At 41.7% G+C, this 22984-nt stretch overlaps 1 protein-coding gene and 1 non-coding gene across 11 annotated transcripts in view; one reads left to right on the forward strand and one right to left on the reverse strand.

Moving 5' to 3' along the window:
- Nucleotides 1–199: 199 nt before the first annotated feature.
- Nucleotides 200–273, forward strand: Trnat-agu (transfer RNA threonine (anticodon AGU)). The gene has a single exon. It is a non-coding gene; the product is annotated as a tRNA-Thr (tRNA).
- Nucleotides 274–1704: 1431 nt separating this feature from the next.
- Nucleotides 1705–22984, reverse strand: part of LOC135500649 (band 4.1-like protein 5) — a 64576-nt gene continuing 43296 nt past the window's right edge. For 2 of the 10 annotated variants that reach the window (XM_064792224.1, XM_064792221.1), the window contains 5 exons: nt 21647–21682; nt 17505–17592; nt 15588–15626; nt 13132–14166; nt 1705–8368 (listed from right to left, as the gene is read on the reverse strand). In XM_064792224.1, the coding sequence (XP_064648294.1) occupies nt 8156–8368; nt 13132–14166; nt 15588–15626; nt 17505–17592; nt 21647–21682 (1411 nt within the window). In that variant the 3' untranslated portion in view covers nt 1705–8155. Of the gene's footprint in view, nt 8369–13131; nt 14167–15587; nt 15627–16853; nt 16880–17504; nt 17593–21646; nt 21683–22984 lie in introns of those variants that run through there. The other 8 variants (XM_064792225.1, XM_064792222.1, XM_064792223.1 and 5 more) reach the window with 7 other exon arrangements.

Below are 22984 nucleotides of genomic sequence, written 5' to 3' on the forward strand. Positions count from 1 at the left end.
GTTCCAAGGATTGTGGGAAATATACGAGAGGTTTTTTCATTTATCAGCAAAATATGCTATTATTCTACCCAATATTGTCACATTAAAAATATTTCATATCAGCCTACACAATAGCATCGGTGAATATGTCAGCTTTGGGTTTCGTCACATCTCAAGAGGTCATCTACTTATGTCTATTAAATTGCCCAATCTGTCAGATGGCCTCGTGGCTTAGTTGGTTAAAGCGCCTGTCTAGTAAACAGGAGATCACGAGTTCGAATCTCGTCGAGGCCTTTTTGACATTTTTTCTTTTTACGTTTTCCTTTTTCTTTTTATGCAATTTTAATGATTCGCGGTCTTTGCCACATGCACAGCACAACGATTATCAAAGACCCGTTCAACGATATCTTATGGCACTGTACAACTTGTAACCTGCGCCACATCACTTGTGACCTTGGGCAACTCACTTTACTTAGTGGGGGGTGGGCCAGGGCCGGGGGCTACTGACGGTGCGTTCCTAGGCAGACATCTCAAGAAAGTATCATTTATGCAGATGTGGTATTCATCAAGGGAACTATTGGACTAACGTCAGGACTATTGGCGTAATGGTTAATGCGATTGCCTTACACTCAGTGGTTCTGGCAAGATCACAGGTTCGAATCCTACTGAAGGCTTTACTTATCTGATGTTGTTGGCTAAGCTAGGCCGCAATTAGCCAAGGTCCAGCACATATACCCAACCCGGAGAGGCCAAATGATATATACCAGGCTAGGCCGTAATGAGCCAAGGTCCAGCACATATACCTAACCCGGAGAGGCCAAATGATATATACCAGGCTAGGCCGCAATGAGCCAAGGTCCAGCACATATACCTAACCCGGAGAGGCCAAATGATATGTACCAGGCTAGGCCGCAATGAGCCAAGGTCCAGCACATATACCTAACCCGGAGAGGCCAAATGATATATACCAGGCTAGGCCGCAATGAGCCAAGGTCCAGCACATATACCTAACCCGGAGAGGCCAAATGATATGTACCAGGCTAGGCCGCAATGAGCCAAGGTCCAGCACATATACCTAACCCGGAGAGGCCAAATGATATATACCAGGCTAGGCCGCAATGAGCCAAGGTCCAGCACATATACCTAACCCGGAGAGGCCAAATGATATGTACCAGGCTAGGCCGCAATGAGCCAAGGTCCAGCACATATACCTAACCCGGAGAGGCCAAATGATATGTACCAGGCTAGGCCGCAATGAGCCAAGGTCCAGCACATATACCTAACCCAGAGGCCAAATGATATATACCAGGCTAGGCCGCAATGAGCCAAGGTCCAGCACATATACCTAACCCGGAGAGGCCCAATGAACAGAGTCCAGTATGGCACTGTCGTCTCCAGCATAGGTCAAGGTTGCCCGAGGATCGGGACAACCTTCATGAAATAAGACCCACGGGAATTTGGTGATCAGCAGGTGACTTTTGCGCCCTTGCGCCTAACGTCCAGTCATTTGGCGTTAGGATTAACATGCTAGCCTTCCTATCCGTGGTTCAAGATGACAGGTTCCAACCCCAACACAGGCACTACGCTGATTTGCGATGAAATGTGGTGTTGGCTATTTTACTGAGCTCTTCTTTTCACAGGCCTGTGACCCGACTGGGAGTCAAACTTTCAAATTCTGATTATCAAAACACTAAACACTTCAAAATCAATAACACCAACGAGTCATTTGATATTCGTTTTGTTTTAATGATATGTATACACAATCTATGAACAGTCGACATGTAGTTTAATACATGACATTCACCTGATAAGACTGGACCAGCTCTTTGAACTGCCTCCGATTAAGGTTTTAAACAAAGAACTTTTGTACCAAGAATCGTATCACGTTAAAAATGGTACCATTAGAAAGAGTTCTTCAATTCCAAAGAATGGTCACGTCAAAATGTTTTGACAACATATATTTTTTCAAAATATTTGCTCGTTTTTCTTTCCTGAATTCCAGATTTCATTCCTGAATAAAAGGTAGTTCAATGCCCTGGTCGGATGTAACTAGCCTCAACCCCTTCACCTTCAGCATGGAACACCCATTGTAGTAAACGGACTATCCCCACTTGACAAAATAGGGTGGACAAGGTAGGTTTGGCCAGGAAAATCCGATATCGAAAACACTTTCTAATCTGACAAGACTGAAATTAAAAGCTTGAACTTTCAAGCAAATTAAAATCTTAGGGAGATAGAAGGTATAGGGTTCATCATTTATTGCATTTGTATAGCAGACTGAAAGATTATATTATTGTGCATAATTTCATGACGAATTTCACTGCAGTTTTTCCTGCCATTTTTCAGACGAACAAGCAGGCAGACGTGTATTACAATTTGAGGTAAATGCATCACAGTAGAACCCCTCTATTACGGACACCCTCAAGACTGACAAAAACTGTCCTTAATAGAGAGATGTCCTGATTACAGAGGTCAATTTGAATGGAAACACCCAATTTGGGACCAAAACTAGTGTCCTCAATAGAGAGTGTCCTTAATAGAGAGGTGTCCGCTATAAGAGGTTCTACTGTTCGTGAAATACTCTATAGTTTGGACGCGATCCGTTGTATAAAAACTCTTTAAAGTGTTTAAAATGTCGGCACGGGCATGATTTTGGACGATATTGACGAAAGTTATAGAAAAGGATGGTATCAACTGGGACAGATTATGCAAGATATTTATAAATACAACCCATCAAAATCATGTCCAGAAAAAGTCTCTTAAATTTCAGAAAACATGAAATTATGGACACGGGGGGGGTCTGGGAGGTGTGAGGGGATGAGCCTGCCGAAAGAAATCCTTAATTCTGATAATTTTTTTGGGCATAAGTCTTGTATTGTACATATTTCAGCTCACACACATAGAGTGGAACCTCCCTTAGCGGACACCTCTCTATCAAGGACAGCCTCTCTATTAAGGACACTAATTTTGGTCCCAAATTGATACTTCCCATTCAATTTGACCTCTCTAATCAGGACACCTCTCCATTAAGGACAACCTCTCTGTTAAGGACACTAATTTTGGTCCCAAATTGGGTGTTTCCATTCAATTTGACCTCTCTAATCAGGACACCTCTCTATTACGGACAGCACTTGTCAGTCCCGAGGGTGTCTTTAATGGAGAGGTTCTACTGTACTCTCAGGAAAGACAAACTTTGTGTATATTTGCAAAAGGCACACTTCCCGATTTTTAAGGTTAGGAACGATCGTTTCATTAACCACAAAAAGGGACACTGATTTACAAACTGATTTTTCTGACATTTTCTGAAATTATAACGTCTTCTGGACATGATCTTTGGGTTTGAAAATTTGGAAACGAATGCTGGTTTTGGAAATCTTGCGGTTATATCACAAAGACTCCAAACCGAACTGCAGGAGCAGGTTAATATTTTCTCTCCGGTTTCTCAGAAAAGAAGATTCCCTTTTTAAAAACCGTATCATAAAATCGCATTTAAAAATGCCGGACAAAACCTCAACTTCAATGATCAAAGGCACTTTTCCCCTTCCCAGGAATATTGAAATCAAACTTCCACATTTGAATTTTCAGATAAAATTTCTGAAATTCGTTAACAACATTAAAATGAAGTAACGCCGAAATAAATCTTTTCCTGCTATAATATCTTAAGGTGATATTTACAAAATAAAGTACACAGTTACAAGTCTGAATTCGACTTTTTTCACAATTCGCCTCTTTCTAGATGAGAGCCTCCAATGATGGATCTCTAAAATCAAAAGTTAAAAGTTAAAAGTTAAATGTTTGTGTTTACACTAGTCTGATATCAATTAGGCTATGGGTTATCATCAGACCTTACACTTTAACCCTCGTCTGTCCTGAAACCTTTCAGTAGACCTCAGATGAGCTGCTATTAACCAGCGCTGCAATCTGAGACTTCCTGACCGGTACCCATTTATACACCTGGGTGCAGAAGCAGATGAGACAAAGTGACCTGCCTACAGTCTCACGCAAACAGTGGGGTTGAACCCAGGACCTCTTGACCACTAGTCGAGAGTCAGAGCCACTACACCAAAGCTACTCTGTTGCGAGGAAACGAATTTGCCAACTTACAACTTATAGTGTCAGATTTTGATGTTTTCGACATAACGTCAGTCGTAACATCAAAATCAAGAGAGGCGGGGTCATAACCTGGCGAATTCAGTCATAAAAACGCAAGAGATGCTCATCTGGACAGAGGTGAATTCACTGCGGGATTCGCGCGGGATTTTCCCGCGCTATGTACGCACGACATATGCTTTCGACAACAAATCACTCAATTACATGAAATGAGAATGAACACATGTATATATTACAGGGAATAAATGAATTCATACATTTTGCAACATATTGATACTGTCAGCCATGTCACTTTCAGGTCATTTAGCCAACAGAAATATCATCACCAAATTGAAAAATCCAAAAGTTACAGATTCAATCTTTTATTGTCATTCAGTGTCGGGTACTGGTGTACAGTAGAACCTCTCTAATAAGGACACCCTTGAAACTGCCAAGTGCTGTCTTCAATAGAGGTGTCCTGATTAGAGAGGTCAAATTGAATGGAAACTGCCACTTTGGGACCAAAACTAGTGTCCTTAATAGAGAGGTGTCCGCTAAGGGGGTATTATCTTTCCTCACGAGGTGGCCACCTTCCACTGGGAGTCCAGTAGAACTTACCCATATAAGGGCGTTATTTTACAGTTCTCCGAGTCACAAGTCCAATGGCAAAAACTGAACCAACCTCAGGCAATAACATTGCAAATGCGCTCAGAACACCAATTAATGACAATAACTAGACATAATTTCTATCAAAAAACAACATTTTTGAAACCACTGCACATATTGTGACAAGCTCAAGGAAAATTTGCAATCTCAGCCAAAAAATTTATTTGTTTAAAACGACTAGTTACAAATTTCCAATTTGGTGACAAAATTTACCGTTATTTGAAACTGTCAGCAGCCCTATTAAACCGGCCCAAAAAAATGACCAGATATACACTGGTTACAGCGGTACCAGTCTAGTTCCATTGCCCAATACCAGGTCGCAGCACTCATCTGGTTTTCAGCAAGTTTAGAGTGAGTAGAGTGGTGACACCTACTGTTGGCCAAGGGAACCAAGCTGAGTATAGACACTCGGACATCACATCGAACCTACAGCGTTTCTCAAAAGTGAGGTCTCAACAAGATATGGCGATTTGATTCATTTACACTATTTACAAACCCTCCACTAATTTCACTTCCATAATTAAACTGTTTATTTACACAATACCATTCTACACCGAACCTCGTTAAAAATTTACTGCATTCTTTCAAGTAAACCTTATGTTATCTAAAAGGACCATAATATTATTTTATAACAAAAAAGACACTAATAGGCCTATCTTTAAGCGCAATGCAGAAAAGCAATTTTTATCCTCTTGAAAAATCGCCCATCAAAGCAATCTGCGGGTTTGAGATTTATCGCAATGGTGCGGAGGTGTGATTTTTGTCGCAGGCACCAACAATGACCCCTGCAGACAAGCGATGTCTGTCACATGCAATAAATATCGCATGTCGCGTGATGAAAATCGTTTGTCTGCGTTGAACATTACCATGAACGTCACTTTTCATTTTTTAGATTACAGATCAACCCCCCTCTATTATTCCTTCAGAGAACAAACTGTCATGAATTGCTCAACAGAAACACCACACACATCACGACAGCCTAAAATTAACCCTTCAAGGACTGAAAATTTCAGAAAAGATTGCGTCTGGAGATATCAATAAATGCAGGCCACCCAATCATATCATCTCAGATGGACCGTGCATTTCTTAATTTGGGCTTATTTGACTGTGATTCCATTGCGTTTGCCCCAAATCTTAGTCTGGCCAAAAAAATCCATCTTTTTTTGGCATAATTATGTGACTAGCTTGCTTCGTGATGTCATTTAAAGTGTTCAGGGGCAGGTTTAACCAATCAACCCCCAGAAAATTACTGATGGTCAAAAACGAAAATTTAGTAATTATTGCCCCCCCCCTCCATTTCGGCACTCACCTACACTGTTAAACATGTGTATTTTATGTTATAGACAGGCCTAAATGGCAATTTTAAGTGCCAGGTTTATAATTTTGGACAATTTCTGTGACATCACCTAAACTAGGCAACAGGGGCCATCAGTCCAGTAAAAGATCAAAGCAGCCAACCTCTACTACAATTACTGAAGAAATTACTGGTCTTGGAAGCCACAAAGTTATTCTCACAACACAACGAGAATATGGTGATAAAAGACCATTCTGTAGGCTTTTACAATAACTGGGCAATAAAATTGATATGTTCGACTTGGCTAATAAGCAACAACGATGACAAATTATTTAAAAATGATATGCTGAATTTCACTAAAAAGTGACAAGAAACATTCTCGTTATCACAAGAATCAAAATCTGATCGCTGGATGGATGAATCAACTACATGGGGTGTTCCAAAATAAAGGAATAAATGTAATCGAGATACGGTAGTAGGGATATGAATGTAAACAAAACCGATTACAGCTCACCCACTTGTAATGGCTATCTGTTGTTTCTGCTTCAGGAACTGTGGGTAAATTTTACGCGATGAATTTTCCAACTTGACGAAATTTACGAAACTACATGACCAAGAATATGCAAGAAGAACCAGCTCATCGGGAGTTTTCCATTGAATGATCAACTCAATATGTCTTTTGATACCTGAGATAAATCAGAACAACTTGTGGGTGTGGGTAAAGATGTGGTCCATGTTTGTATTTAGAGATTGTATAGTTTTTGACAAAAAAAACAACTTTTTGAGGTTATTTTTCATGTCCTATGACCCACAAGGTGCTTTAGAACTGATTCTAGGTAAAAATGTAATTAATAAGTTATACAAGTTCATGTCGGGGGTCTAATGGCGCATAAATTTTGACAAACACGACACTCCGAGGTCTTCCATGCCAAACACTTTCACAATGGAACCGATACAACAAATCCTTTATTCTGGAACACCCTGTAGAGATTAAAATGGACATTTTTGGGCGGATCAAGACAGAATAATAATAGGCAGGATTTAAATATCGGACCGAATACATATACTTGACAGGACTCGTATATACCTATATCTTGAGTTTCTATACCCTTGATTCCAGTGGGGGGGTCAGTAACCCACAGATGGGGGTCAGTAACCCCCCCCCCCCCCCCCGATAAACAAACAATATTTTACCAAAGACTGTTTTAAGTCGGGGCGCAAGCTTTGTAATCACAGCTACAGTTTTAATACTCTTTAATATATTAATGGACCATATTATGTCGAGAAACTTTTGGCTGCAAATTCCCCATTTTCGAGATTGGCATACCATGGTGACGAAACCAAAGTAGTTCTATTCTGGTAGACTAGGAGTGGAGAAAATCTGGTTTATAGTGACCTTGACCCCGGTTTATTACGTAATCATCGATCATGGAGGGTTTAAAGGAGGAGTTGGATGATAATGACGGGCTAGCACTCTATCAATTAAAGGGATCATGGATCACAAAAAGAAACAGGCTCATCTTTTAACATTTTGAGTGCATTTCCTGTTTATGCGTAGTGTCCTTTTACAAAAACAAAAATCCCTCTCCTCCTTTAAATATTGATTTCAAACTGAGTCACCAGGGGGCAGAGCAAGTTGTCTGTAAATCTCACAATACGCTGGTGTTTTATTATTTACATGGCAAAATTATTGGCAAGTAGGGAATGTAACCATGGCGACAGCAGCTGAAACAATGTCAGTTTCATTTTGAGTCGTAACAGAAATCCATGTGCATCACATGTATGAACAGTGTCGTACACAGATGACAGTGCTACGATGGATCTTGTTGACTTGGATCCAAGATAACTGGAAAGGCCCAAACAATATAACAACGGTCTAATAGCAATATTTTTGTTCCCAATATAGTTCTCCAGATGCCTAGCAACAATATCCATGATGATAACATGGTTTGCATGGCGACACGTAGCAACAAACACGGTTTCCATAGCAACACATAGCAACCAAGAATCTCCTCAGCAACGGCCTCAAAGATGGGGAAACGGCATCCATTTATTCCCTCACGTTTATAATCAGACTCACACACGTCCTACAAACAAAGATTGATTCGTATCTCTGTTGAAATAGACTCATAACTCAGTTGTCAGTGTAATTTTACGCTCAATTTTCTTGTCCGAGGTATTTGTGACGTGCCATGGCGAGAGATCTGAGCCTTTCTCAGAATAAGCGCGAGCATTTATCGGTTTTTTGGCACTTTTCCCACCAGGTAAGCTCTGTGTTTTCATATTGCTGGTTGACTGTACCTTCCGTGTCACAGCCTTATTCCCGGCGAACGACGTCTCCTGAAATACAGAAACAATCAAAATTACGTTTGGAATCTAATGAATATTGCAGGACTTACGCAACTGAAATGTATTTCCAATCCAGGCAAAGCATTCAGAATGAGAGTAAACACTGCGAAATACAGTAGAACCTCTCTGTTAAGGACACCCTTGGGACTCACCAGTGCTGTCCTTGATAGAGAGGTGTCCTGATTAGAGAGGTCAAATTGAATGGAAACAACCAATGTGGGACCAAAACTAGTGTCCTTAACAGAGAGGGTGTCCTCAATAGAGAGGTGTCCGCTAAGAGAGGTTCTACTGTATATCATTCAAAAAGAAGCTGAAATTAAACAGAAATTTATGCAAATTATTTAATGAATATAAAAAAAGAATATTGAAATCTGCACCAACACCAAATTGTATCAACTTACTTTAATAACAAAATTCTTATTATTAAGAGGTTTTTTTCTGAAAATGACATCATGGTCTTTATCAATTCTTGATGACATACTTTCCTGCCATAGATGGTCTTGGAATAACAAATGTAGACCATTGCCACAGTTGATGCATGAAATCTTCAATAAATTTGTAGAAGCCAAGATTTCTGTACAATGAAACAACTTAAATATTTTCCATGCCATTTCCAGAATTTACAATTGTACAATTTATGTTAATTTCTCAAGCAGAAGAAATAAATACACAACAAACCCAAAGTACACCCCCAAAGTCTGAATGGACTGTCCTAACGTTGAGGAGTTGTCTTGGAAACAGGACTGTTCCATTGACTGTGAGGGGTGACCAACTTGTAAACCTGAACCACATCTGCACAGCAAACATGCACTGACCCTAGTTTTCCTTGGTGATAAATTATGGTTTATGGAAGAATGTATTTTTGGGAAAATATACACCTATGATGGAAATTCTCAATAATATGATGGAAATTCTCAATAATATGATGGAATTTCTCAATGATATGATGGAAATTCTCAATAATATGATGGAAATTCTCAATAATATGATGGAAATTCTCAATGATATGATTGAAATTCTCAATAATATGATGGAAATTCTCAATGATATGATGGAAATTCTCAATAATATGTTGGAAATTCTCAATAATATGATTGAAATTCTCAATAATATGATGGAAATTCTCAATAATATGATGGAAATTCTCAATAATATGATGGAAATTCTCAATAATATGATGGAAATTCTCAATAATATGATGGAAATTCTCAATAATATGATTGAAATTCTCAATAATATGATGGAAATTCTCAATAATATGATGGAAATTCTCAATGATATGATGGAAATTCTCAATAATATGATGGAATTTCTCAATAATATGATGGAAATTCTCAATAATATGATGGAAATTCTCAATAATATGATAGAAATTTAATACGATGGGAATTCTCCATCACTTAATCTATAATGAATATCCTGATGATTCCATAGCAGACACTCTTGCTACATAAATGTTTTTTCGTCATTTCAAATAACGGCGTCTCTTTTGGCGACGAGGATTTTGAAAACCAGGGTGAGTGCCAAGCAATAAAGAAATGTAGGTCAAACAACATTTTTCAAAACCGGAAAACCTCAAATAGCGATAACAAAGTATTTTACACTCGAATGCAATTACTTTAGTTTCTGAATCATCATCATCGATATTTGTTTCAATGTCACTATCGACTTCAACTCTTTCATCCGGCTCCTGAAAATAATATCATGATGCAACGGTTGGGGAAGAAATGAAATATGGTAGCGAATGAAATCAATATACTGGTTACGGGCCACACGGATTTGCTAGAATGTTCTACCAAAATATGTTGAAAGGGCCAAAGGCATCCATTTTAGTTGCTTTTGCCACTCAATTTCACCAGCCACCAAGGATTCAGGAATTTGAATCACCAGCACGATCGTAAGAGATGAAACCCAAATGAACCCATCTAGCGCACATCAGGCTTGCAACTCGTCTTCGGCGTACATCCGGTCTACCATTGGCCAAGTATGCATACATATGGTCTACCGTTTGCAAGATATGCATACATCCGGTCTACCGTTTCCAAGATATGCATACATCCGGTCTACCATTTGCCAGATATGCATACATCCGGTCTACCATTTGCCAGATATGCATACATCCGGTCTACCATTTGCCAGATATGCATACATCCAGTCTACCATTGGCAAAGTATGCATACATCCGGTCTACCATTTGCCAGATATGCATACATCCGGTCTACCATTTGCAAGATATGCGTACATCCGGTCTACCATTTGCCAGATATGCATACATCCGGTCTACCATTTGCCAGATATGCATACATCCGGTCTACCATTGGCAAAGTATGCATACATATGGTCTACCATTTGCCAGATATGCATACATCCGGTCTACCATTTGCAAGATATGCGTACATCCGGTCTACCATTTGCCAGATATGCATACACCGGGTCTACCATTGGCAGGGTATGCATACCTCTAGTCTACCATTGGCAAGATATGCACACACCGGGTCTACCATTGGCAAGGTATGCATGCCTCTAGTCTACCATTGGCAAGATATGCAAACATCCAGTCTACCATTTCCAAATTTGCCACTTTGGGATTTTTCTATTTAGGGGTGATGAATGTTGGGAGAATTCAAATTCAGTGGCTCAGAAAGCATGGGGAAGACAAGCAGGACTGTGAAGCTGCAGGGGCAGAGGTCCTGAAGTCGGCCCATAGGCGGGCTGAGACCAAAAGCACTTTTCTCTTTCTCTTTTGGGAAATTTAGACTTCCCAAAAGAGAGGAGACTCATCTGAACTCAGAACTTCGGGAAGGCTGTGACAAAGAAAATGGGTACGACTGAGCTGACGAATAAAACCTTGAATAATTTTGGTTGAACGAAACGGAAGGAATAAAGAATTAACCATGAGTAGGGTGTCGGGATAAATCCAAGACACTCTGGGCAACGTGTCAGCCATAATCACAAATATGACAAATCATGAGATACTTAATCATGAGTCATTTTAAAGACTGAAACTGTTCTTTGACTAAAATGCAACTACAGTAGAACCTCTCTATTAAGGACACCCTCGGGACTGATAAGCACCATACTGTCCTTAATAGGTGGCTGTCCTGATTTGAGAGGTCATATTGAATGGGGAAAAAAAATCAATTTTGGACCAAAATTAGTGTCCTTTATAGAGAGGTTGTCCTTAATAGAGAGGTGTCCGCTAAGGGAGGTTCCACTGTATTTCAAGTCATGCTGTAAATAACGCATCATGCTAATCTGTTAATTATAACTGGAAGTGATGCATTTTGTCCTTCAAGTTCATTTCACAACGCCAATTTATCAGTTTCCTGTAAAGTTTCCAAGGAATAGTGATAACAAAAGTAAAAAAGTAAAGTTTGTTTATTATAGTGTCACCCCTAATGAGGGCCAGCCAGCTTTTTGGCTTATGAGACACTCTTCACTTCCAAACTCCTATCTCTAATGCCAGGCGCCTGGCGAGAAGGCAGTTTGTACCCTATATTTAACCAGCTGGCGGCTAACCAACCGGCCGCATCGGAAAGAGGTTACCAGCGGGCCTCGAACCTTCGACCTTCCGTTCACGAGGCGGGCGCCTTAACCACTAGGCCATCGAGATCGGTCATAACAATTCTCACAAATGTTAGCTTTTCTGGACAAGGTATGAATGAGTCTGTAGACTAGGTTATGTTTGCGACTGTCTGATTTTCAAAATTTACACGATTTGGGAGGCAAATGCAAACATTCAACTCGCGAAAATTTCAACTCTATGCACTGACCATTAAATTTCAGCACCAAACGTGAATTTTATCTACAAGGAAATTTGTGAATATTTGGCTTGGCGAACATTACCCAGGGATTACAGTATGCCATCTCTATAACTGTGGTTTTGACTGAAATGAACTTGAGAACTGGGAACTGTTAGAATGATTACTTGAACATGCAATTATCGAAAGGGTGGTCCATCAAACGTCATCAGCACCGACTGAAATCCACGACAGTACTCTTTCAGTATAGCTAACATCAAGAAGAGTTCAGATGCACAGATGACACTATGAGTTAATGCTATTAGTCGTTACTCTAATGGTTTTTGCATCAAAAGTGCTTTTTGCTTGAGTTTCAATAGGATTTTGCCAATTTAGAATAAAAAGCTCTGGTATTCAGATCCGTTAGCTTCATTTTACCACAGGTATCTCAAATCTTTTCAGGGTGGTCTTTTTTTATGCATAGGAACATTTCATACGGAGTACCGGCTTCTGGCTAAGTGAACTGTTCATCATTGAATTAGCAGTGAAACTTAACATCAAGTTTTTGAAATCCAATATAAACACACTGAGAGTGCAAATGTCATGAGAAAATGATTCACTGCTGAATTTTTTAATTCGTCTCTTCCTCGATGAGCGCCTTTTCCAGTGAAGTTGCAGAACTTTGCCGGGTTATGGGGTCAGCTTCTGTTGATTTCGACTTGGTCACGACTGGCGTGGTTTCGGAACCATCAGAGGCCGACCTCATAAGTGGCCATTTTCTTCCCAATAACAGAGCTCCACCTCTAGAGTTACTGGTCAGGACCAAAGCGAGTTGGACGCGAAGTAATCATGCATAATTCTAAAACAGGATTTGGAATAAACGCCAGGCGAGTTTCAAGAAGGGGGTCGAAAGAGTACTATCTGTATTCAAGAGAAAATGCTGATCGCTTGAGACAACTTGAAACAAGATGCTCTGTTAGTTCAAACATAACAAGACATATTCAAATGACTTACGATAACCACTGGCTCGACCTTCAGGCAGCCGCTAGCCGTCTGACAAAAGCTCTTCGACCTCTGACCCAGCTGAGGAATAGCACTAGGACCTTTGACCCCTGTGACTGCAGGGAGTTTGGATTTTTGGCGCGTTTGTGGACTGTATGTCAGGGGGTGAGGTTGCGGTACCTGGGAGGAGGTGTGAGGTGATGCGGCACTCGGAGGTGTGCGGAGCCCCGTCTTCTGCCCAGCGGCCGGAATCTTCGTTCCTCTCCTAGTCGGAGAAGCAGAAGGGGACGAGGAACGGGTCCTGACGGAGGGAATCTTTGAACCCGGTCCAGACGGTATCTTTGACATCTGCTTCTCATTTTGGCCAGGAAATTTGGCAATTTTAGTATTGGCTAACGACGTGTGTGAGTTGTCGTTGTTCAGGAATGGATTCTTGGAAGATTCGTAAGCCTCATCCGACGATTCCTCCGCACGTTTTTGCCGAGTCGTTTGCTCCCCGAGTCCCTCATGGAATGGGTTTGTCGATTTCATATTCTGATTTGTGTCGGTACCCGCACCGAATGATATCAGGGCTTCCGTCAAGGAGTCCAAGTCGTTAGAGATACCACCCAAGCCCGAGGAACTGGATGACATCGTACGCTGCTGCCCGGAACGTGCTTCTTGCTCGAAACTGTTATTCATACTCGTCGACTGCAGGTCGAGATCTGAGGTCTCCGATTGGTGGCTGTGTTGCGATGACGCAGATCCATGCCGCGAACGGGACGCAACTAGCGGTGGGATTTTCGTACCGGGCCTTGGGACAGCTGATTTAGGGGAGGAAGGAACCTGTCGCGGGAAGCTGAATTTGGGTGATGGACCGACGTGTGGTGATGCTGATGGCGATTTGCGCGATGAGTTGCCCTTTGGGAGAGGGGAGCTTGTAGCGGTCGGTGGGGATGTTGGGGTCGATGGAAGGAGGAGTGCGTTCTCACTGGAGTCAGAGGCGGTGCGGTCTGCCCGAGGTTTGGTGGATTTTATCTGACTTGGCTTAGGCTTGTATGAAATGACCTAATGAGAGGAAGAATATGATGTGGTAGTAATATGATGTGACAGTACTTTCTTAAAATCATTGCCATTTTTTTCAATGTTTTGATCTGCAAACTGCAAGGCTCAAATGAAGTGATCAAGCTCATTAATTCACCACTGTTCTGTTATTAAATTAAGGGTTTTTATGTGACAGTTACCTCAAATTTAAAACCTGGTTGAGAAGTACTTATTTTGGTGATCTCATAGTCACAACAAATCATGTTTCATCAATTTTTTTTGTAAAAGTGCACCGCTTTTGTACCAATAAATTTCGAAATAGTCAAGCGCATCTTTTGAGCCTTGCGAGTGGATTCGATTAGGGGCCATCCATTTAGTTTTTACACACTGAAGGAGGGAGAGGGGTCGAGGAATTTGGGGGAAAATGTGTAAACCTGTACATCTGCCTTTTACATTCTGTCCAAAAAGTTTGCATACAGGGGGGTCTCAAAACCCCCATTTGATGCGTACATACTTTATGGACGGCCCCTTAGTGACTACCTCATTACCAAACCAGTTGTCAATTTACTGGGAAAACTGAAAGATGATATGTGTTAGAACTGATATTACAAGTTTTTCACATTGAAATACCAATCAATGTTACACCCTGTATAGAAATGAGAGTAGAACCTGCCGATACATGGCAGAGTATAATAGACTTCTAGATGAAACCTCGCGCCTCAAATGGCTATTAAATGCAAATACAGATAGATTATTATCGTTGATGATTGGATATTAAAATGATAGATGGCGCCACAATCAAAATGTGCAACCCGGATGATTGACACAGACAGTGGCCCCATCTGAAATAACCTGGCGCCTGATGTATTCTCAACAGAATTTTCTGTGGGGGGGGGGGGGGAGTTGGTGGAAAATACTAATATATTTTGGTGGAAAATACAGATTTTTTGGTAGAAAATACTGAAAATTTTGTGGAAAATACTGTTTTTTCAGTGGAAATTACTGATTATTTGGTGGAAATTACTGATTATTTGGTGGAAAATACTGATTTTTTGGTGTAAAATACAGTTTTTTCACTTGAAAATGCAGATTTTTTTGTGGAAAATACTGATTTTTGGTTGAAAATACTAATTTTCCAGTGGAATATACAGATTTCTGGCGGAAAATACTGATTTTTCATTGATAAGATTGGTTGGAAATTAAAGAGCGAGATTGAAGAGGTTTGCTCAAAGTTGAAAACTTTCACAAAATCAGTATTTTAACAGGGAGTAGTCCAGAAGGGGAAAGAGGGGGGGGGATAGCGAACATATTCAAAAGAGGAGAGCCCCTCCCCTCTTGGTAACGGGGCGGAGAACACTGCTCAGTAATGCAGACTTTGCAGAAAGCGACAAGCTTTTGTTGAAGGAACCAGGCTACAGGACAGGGCACCAGTCAAAACAAAGTACCTTCGGTTGATCCAAACTTGCATGACGTTGAATCTTCATCTGTTTCGAATAAATCATTTCAAGTTATGGGACAAATTTTCTTGCGACAAAGTTATGGGACAATATTTTCCTCATTTTTGTCAAGTCTGTTACGGAGCATCCATTAAGTACGTAGGCACTGAGGGGGGAGGGGGAGGGGGGTCTATGAAATCCGTACACTATGCGTACGGGGGGGGGGGGGTTAATGGTCTTGCGTACGTACGCAACCCAAGAACCATTTTTTGAACAAAAAAAAAAAAAAAATTATCATAATAATCTTCTCCTCTTTCTTATTCTTATGTGGATAATCATACTTGTTCTTCACAAGATGTGTGAACTCATACGCTTCTGGGTTCGGATGTTACCCGACTACAATGTTTTAGCAATTTCCAGCGCCGTTTAATTTCCCGGTAATGCGTGTCGCCGTCGGAGAAAAATTACGCAGTCGACTTGCCAATACGACGCCAATCCGATTGTGGCGCCACAATGTAGCAAAATGAGGTACTATGTCTGTTCGTCTGCTAGGGAATTCAAGGTTCTCTAGGCGTACGCTCGTACAGGGGGGAGGGGGGTATTAGGCAATGCGTACAAGGTGCATACAGGGGGGAGGGGGGTCTCAAAATTGGCATTTTCGTGCGTACGTACTTAATGGACGCTCCCTTAGGGGTGTGCATCAACACAGTGTGATTTTACTAACACCGCAAAAATACCAGCGTTACATTGGAAACTTTACGAAATACGGAGACACCGCTGAAACTCTGTCTGTCTATAATTAAGGTGTTTGCTTCACAGAACACAGGGAATCTGCTCACCAGGTGTTAAGTGCTTCACGTCATTGAAGGGGGTTGGTACAGCATGAAGTTTGGCAAAAAATAGTCTCTTTTTAAGGTCCGAACACTTAAAACGAAATACAGTGAGTTGGCTCTTATCTACTGCAAGGGATGCCACCCTATTTTCAACAAAGCGACTTGGCCCTCATAAAGTCCTTTTAAACGGTCTCTCTTATATCAAGGTTTTCCATAAAAGAGCTTTAAAGTTTTATCAAAATGTGCAGAAAATACTTTTAAAGAGAAGTAGTTTTTTTATTTGATGAAAACATGGAAAGAAAATGAGGGCAAAAATATCGCCCAATCTAGCTATCAGAACAAAAAGGTCTTCAAATATGAGAAAATATGTGTGGCTGAATTAAAGTGATGTGCAGCTGACCAGAAACAAGAGAACTATTTTGTTTGGCCTAATTTCAGTTACCTTTTTGACATCTGACATCATACAAACTATAAAACCAAGGACGAGAAGGTCAGTAAAGGAAATGGTGCCCTGCGGCGATATTGACCCTGGGGTAAAATTGACCCCAGGGTGAATTTGGCCCTGGGGTGAAATCGACCCTGGGGTAATATTGGCCCTGGGGTAAAATTGCCCTTGAAGAGCCATCAAGATGAAGAATGAAGATACATAGGAATTCTTGTTTTTCCCATCAAGATCTGAAGCTGTCCTTCATGAGGAGATGTCCAGATTACAGAGGTGTAGAAATCACCCATTTAGGACCAGTATCACTGTCCTTAGTAGAGTGTGTCCTGCCAACAGAAGTGTCCGTTATGCGAGGTTCCACTGTATTTGGAATAAATCCAAACATAGAATTGTCGTCGAGCTTATTTTTTGCAATAGCGAGAACGGCAGTGAGCCAGGCTGTCACAGTCACTGGATTACTGTTGACACAGGTGTTTAGCTCTGCATTTTTCTTATAACAAAGTCTGTGAAAACATAAACAGGAAGACTTCCTATCTGTACAAGAATCAGACCCTTATACTTATAACTCTATCAAGGGACATTATGAACATCACCAAGGGAAGCCAACACCTACAAAACCATCTTTGCGTCTAACTTTATGATATGACTCACCTGGGGTATTCCGGAAAATGTCGCATTCAATCCGGTCGGCGATGTTTTGTCCGTGTTACTAGGTTTCTTCGTGGCTGGCGTTTCAGTCCTGAAAAGACGGCAGTTTAACGATGAATTAAATGCACAACTTTCTCGTCGAAATTGGGTCCAAGATTCACACCAGCTAGGTTAGACAGAAGGTAGGGTTCCCCACACACTTTTCTCAAAGAAGCGTTGTACTCTTAATGTTCAAAAAGTTTGCCAGTGGGCAACACAAGGTAGGGTGGCCAGCAATTTAAGGTATGGGGGCCCTATAGAAACCCTTTACGAAATCTAGAGCAAGGTAGGTTGGCTCTACCAAGGTTAAGGTGGTAAGCTACCAAGGTAGGTTGGGCCGCCCTGACAAATGGCCTTGTGGAGAACACTGGAACTGCATGGTTTGGGGCCCAACTGGATGGGGGCAAGCACCGGGATTAGCACCCTTGATAATCAAGAAGTTGTGCCCGTGTCCAACACAAGGTAGGGTGGCCCTATGGAAACCCTTCACAAAATCTAGAGCAAGGTAGGGTGGCTCTAGCAAAGTAAGGTGGCTGGCCATGTAGAAGCCCTTTAAAAAGCCTAGGGCACGGTAGGGTGGTAAGCTACCAATGTAGGGTGGGGCTTTCAAGGTAGGGTGGGCCACCCTGACAGATGGCCTTGTGGAGATCACTGGACGCAAAGACGCAAAATCCTTGAAAATACTGAAATGATTTACAAGTAAAGTTGAAACTATCTTTATTAGGGGAAACAATGTAGTGTACAATGATAAGATTTGGTGCACAATGGTCCATAAAGTTCACATTGTAGTCTAACACCCAAAGTGTGTAGGTAGGCCACCCTGGCAATGTTTATAAGGTGATTCCGCTCACAGTGTTCCCTAGGGGGACCCGAGCAGAATGCAGGTTTTTTTATACAAGCAGTTTTTAGCATACGTGAACATTTTGATTTTTACGAGGTGCCGCTCTTTGGCATAGCATTATAAGAGCTTGCAGCGCATGCCATTCAAGCATCTATACGCATGCAGCCTGCCATGCTGGTGAAACATACAACAAACTAACAAAGCCTTTCAATTTTAACTGCCACTGTCGGTGCAGCTAAGTTTGAAATGTCAAAACGTCATCAATAGAACCTTCCCATCAGGATCATCGCTTGGATATCTCACGCACAGGGATCTGCAGCAGCTCACTGCGCTGGGTGGAAGAAATTGGTCAATCTCCCAACCAGCAAACTTTGCAAGTTGTCCAAAACAGCGGACCAAATTAATGCTGGTGGAAAGGACCTGCTGTAGAACCTCTCTATTAAGGACACACTCAGGACTGACAAGTGCTGTCCTTAATAGAGAGGTGTTCTGATAAGGGAGGTTAAATTGAATGGAAACAACCAATTTGGGACCAAAACTAGTGTCCTTCATAGAGAGGTGTCCACTAAGGAAGGCTCCACTCTATATCTCGCTTACGTCAACTGTGACCAAAAACTAAGACCTTATCACACCATCCAATGCTCCACTTGTCTTTCTTTCTTCTCTAGCTTCTAATGTGACCCTAAAGCTGGGACACCACGGTCTCTACTTCACAGGCAAAAGTTCCTGTCATAGAATCATTGATGGGCACGTGGTAGAATCATTGATGGGCACGTGGTAGAATCATTGATGGGCCTGTGGTAGAATCATTGATGGGCCTGTGGTAGAATCATTGATGGGCACGTGGTAGAATCATTGATGGGCACGTGGTAGAATCATTGATGGGCACGTGGTAGAATCATTGATGGGCCTGTGGTAGAATCATTGATGGGCCTGTGGTAGAATCATTGATGGGCACGTGGTAGAATCATTGATGGGCACGTGGTAGAATCATTGATGGGCACGTGGTAGAATCATTGATGGGCACGTGGTAGAATCATTGATGGGCCTGTGGTAGAATCATTGATGGGCACGTGGTAGAATCATTGATGGGCACGTGGTAGAATCATTGATGGGCACGTGGTAGAATCATTGATGGGCACGTGGTAGAATCATTGATGGGCCTGTGGTAGAATCATTGATGGGCACGTGGTAGAATCATTGATGGGCACGTGGTAGAATCATTGATGGGCACATGGTAGAATCTATGATGGTTATAATCTGGTTAATAGATACTATGACAGAAACTTTTGTCTGTGTACTACATGTGTAGGCTTGTGATAGCTAGATCGTGCCCCATGCGTATTTCTGGTCACTATCTCTTGATCTGATAACGGAGGTTGGAAAACAGGCACACCCCTTTAGACCAGAGATTACAAGAAATAGGACTAAGCCAAGCTAGTGAACTCTGCAGCAAGCAAAAAATCCAGACAGTGCAGTCACAGTCTAAGGCCAGTGAATGTCTTAAAATGCGACACCCTATGATATTTAAGTGAAGGACAAGCATGGGGTAAATGCAGGTTCGGGGTATGTATGATCTAACAGATTCTTTTGGTCCCTGCCTCCATACATTTGTCGCCAGTCCGAGTCATGTTCGGAGGCCCAACTGGCTCACGTCAAACCTTCCTGGTACCCACTGCACCCTCAGTCAAACATAAAGTTGGACACCCCATGCCCCACATCAAAGGTTAAATAGCAACACTCGGTAATTCTCAATCAGTTGATGATAATTTGGGAACCCTCCATAGCATTGCAACAAGATGATGATAATTTAACATATTGCTGCAGAAGCCATGTGACCTGCATCAACCCCTGGTGGCAGAGGATTGAAATACTGCACAGTGATGACCCCTATCCAAGAACTCAAATGATATTCAAACGTGCTGCCATCTGTTGGACTTGGATCAAACTAATGTTTCCCCAGTGCATGTAGCATGTTTAGCCCTTAAAGCGCCAGAGGCGACGATCGTCGACATAAGGGGGAAAGCGCCAGAGGCGACGATCGTCGACAGCAGACATTTAGTTCCACCTGTCTGCTAAGAGATGGCAGTGAGTGTGCATGTACGCTCTTTGGTACTTCGACAGTGATGCTTAGCACAAAATGGCATCGAACAAATTTCAAGTTTCTATACAAGCTTTTGAGTATTTTATCAAAAACTTGAAGCCCCATTTTCGCGGGAATGACGTCATCAGGAGTAATTAGCGCTGCTACGACTAATTAGACGGATGCTTCGACCAGGAATCGGATGGAAACGATGTATTTAGACCCAGACTTCATATTAAAATACCAAGGGAGGTATAAAAAGCTGATGGAGGTATGTTCTGGCCATATTTTTGTTGATTATGGGTATTTGCACTAATTAACCCCTAATTAGTAAATTTTGGCGGGAAATGTCACAAAAATCGACGGGAATTACCATTTGTATAAAATCATCAGTACATTCCATGGTGTTTGTAACAAAAATAACGTTCTAATTAATCATTTTCAAAAATGCTCGGTTAATTCGGCGCTCAGGGGTAATATGATTTTGTTAATTCAGCGCTTTAAGGGTTAGAGAGGCTTATTGAAATTATACCAGGTCGTGACGTACTATACTCGTCATCCCTACCAGGTGGGACAAGAGCCACGAGGTGCTATGCAAGTCGCCTGCACCGAAAGGGTGTCCGATCGGCAACCCAGTCCAATATTACAGGTGTCCTGACAACCTTTCAACCCTTAAGTGGTTACTTCAAGGGCTCTATGCAGTATCAACAAATTCAAAGAAGCCGTTTGTATCAGAAGAGAACACTTCCTATACCACACAGAACATTTTCGTGTTTCAAAAATGCATTTTAGTTGACCTAAAAGCAAGGGAATTGATGCCACTCATGTGCTGGTGAAATGCATGTCTGATAGACTGATCCAAAAAAATTTTGAACTAAAACTTTTCTTAAAACAGCCCAGAGAGAACCATTCTGCTCAGCATAAACAGTAGAACCTCTCTATAAGGGACACCGACGAGACTGACAAGTACTGTCCTTGATAGAGAGGTGTCCTGTTTAGAGTGGTTAAACTGAAAGGGAACACCCAATCAGCGACCAACTAGTTTCCATAAGAGAGAGTGTGTCTTTAATACAGAGGTGTCCACAAAGGGGAGTTCCACTGTATCTATTTTCTTCATTTCGGATTAGTCTATCAATTAATATACAAGCATTCAGATGGTAAAAATAAATGGCAGGCAGTTACCGGTGGGAGTAACGACCGAAGGAGAATCGCGTGGGCCTGAAAAATGAGTGTTGTTAAAACATCACAAAGGCATATGAGGGAGAAGAAAGGCACACACACCAAGAACTGGATTTCGTTGGAAGGCACACACACCAAGAACTGGATTTCGTTGGAAGGTACACACACCAATAATGGAGTTCGTTGGAAGGCACACACACACCAAGAACTGGATTTCGTTGGAAGGCACACACACCAAGAACTGGATTTCGTTGGAAGGTACACACACCAAGAACTGGATTTCGTTGGAAGGCACACACACCAAGAACTGGATTTCGTTGGAAGGTACACACACCAATAATGGAGTTCGTTGGAAGGCACACACACACCAAGAACTGGATTTCGTTGGAAGGCACACACACCAAGAACTGGATTTCGTTGGAAGGCACACACACCAAGAACTGGATTTCGTTGGAAGGTACACACACCAAGAACTGGATTTCGTTGGAAGGCACACACACCAAGAACTGGATTTCGTTGGAAGGTACACACACCAAGAACTGGATTTCGTTGGAAGGCACACACACCAAGAACTGGATTTCGTTGGAAGGCACATACACCAAGAACTGGATTTCGTTGATTTTTTTAAATTTCTTCTCGACAGACCACAAAAACTTCAGATTTCTCATATTTCTAAACTTTTCATGTCACTGTGGTGGTCCAACATGAATGGTTCGTATTCACGGTAGAGTGGCATTGCAGTTGAACGAAAATGGTTTGATACAGGAGGAATCAGTATAATCCCCAACCGTTTTTGTTCAAAGGCTGAAGTTTGAAACGCAACATCAGTTTGAGAACCTGAACACGGTCCCTTGGGTGTCCATACACAGCCTCACCAAAGTATGGAAGTCGTAAGTTAGATGTGCGGTCCATACTGACCAGATTCTGACGAGCCTTTTGCTCTTATTGTGTGCTATAATCCACCGGATAATGTCGATGAGCAGATGGCGTTCCTGGGGGACCTCAGGGACGTTCTCAAAAGTTGTGAAGGAGAATTCAGCAATATTTGTCTCTCAGGCGACCTAAACATTCCGAGCATCAATTGGGACACTGTGTCTAGTGTCAATGGCTCTCATGTGTCTGGGGAGTTTTGTAATATCGTGAACGATTTCTCGTTAACACAGCTCGTCCTCAACCCTACTCATAAGCATGGAAACATACTCGACTTAATCCTGACAAATCAACCAGAGCGATTCAGTGACACGGAAACATGGCCAGGAATGTACGATTCTGATCATTTTCCCGTAGTGTCGAATTTCCGTACTAGAATGCCCCGTCGTGTTGGAATTTCGCGCGTTGTTT

This window comes from Lineus longissimus, chromosome 16 (assembly GCF_910592395.1).
Source record: "Lineus longissimus chromosome 16, tnLinLong1.2, whole genome shotgun sequence".
NCBI lineage: Eukaryota > Metazoa > Nemertea > Pilidiophora > Heteronemertea > Lineidae > Lineus > Lineus longissimus.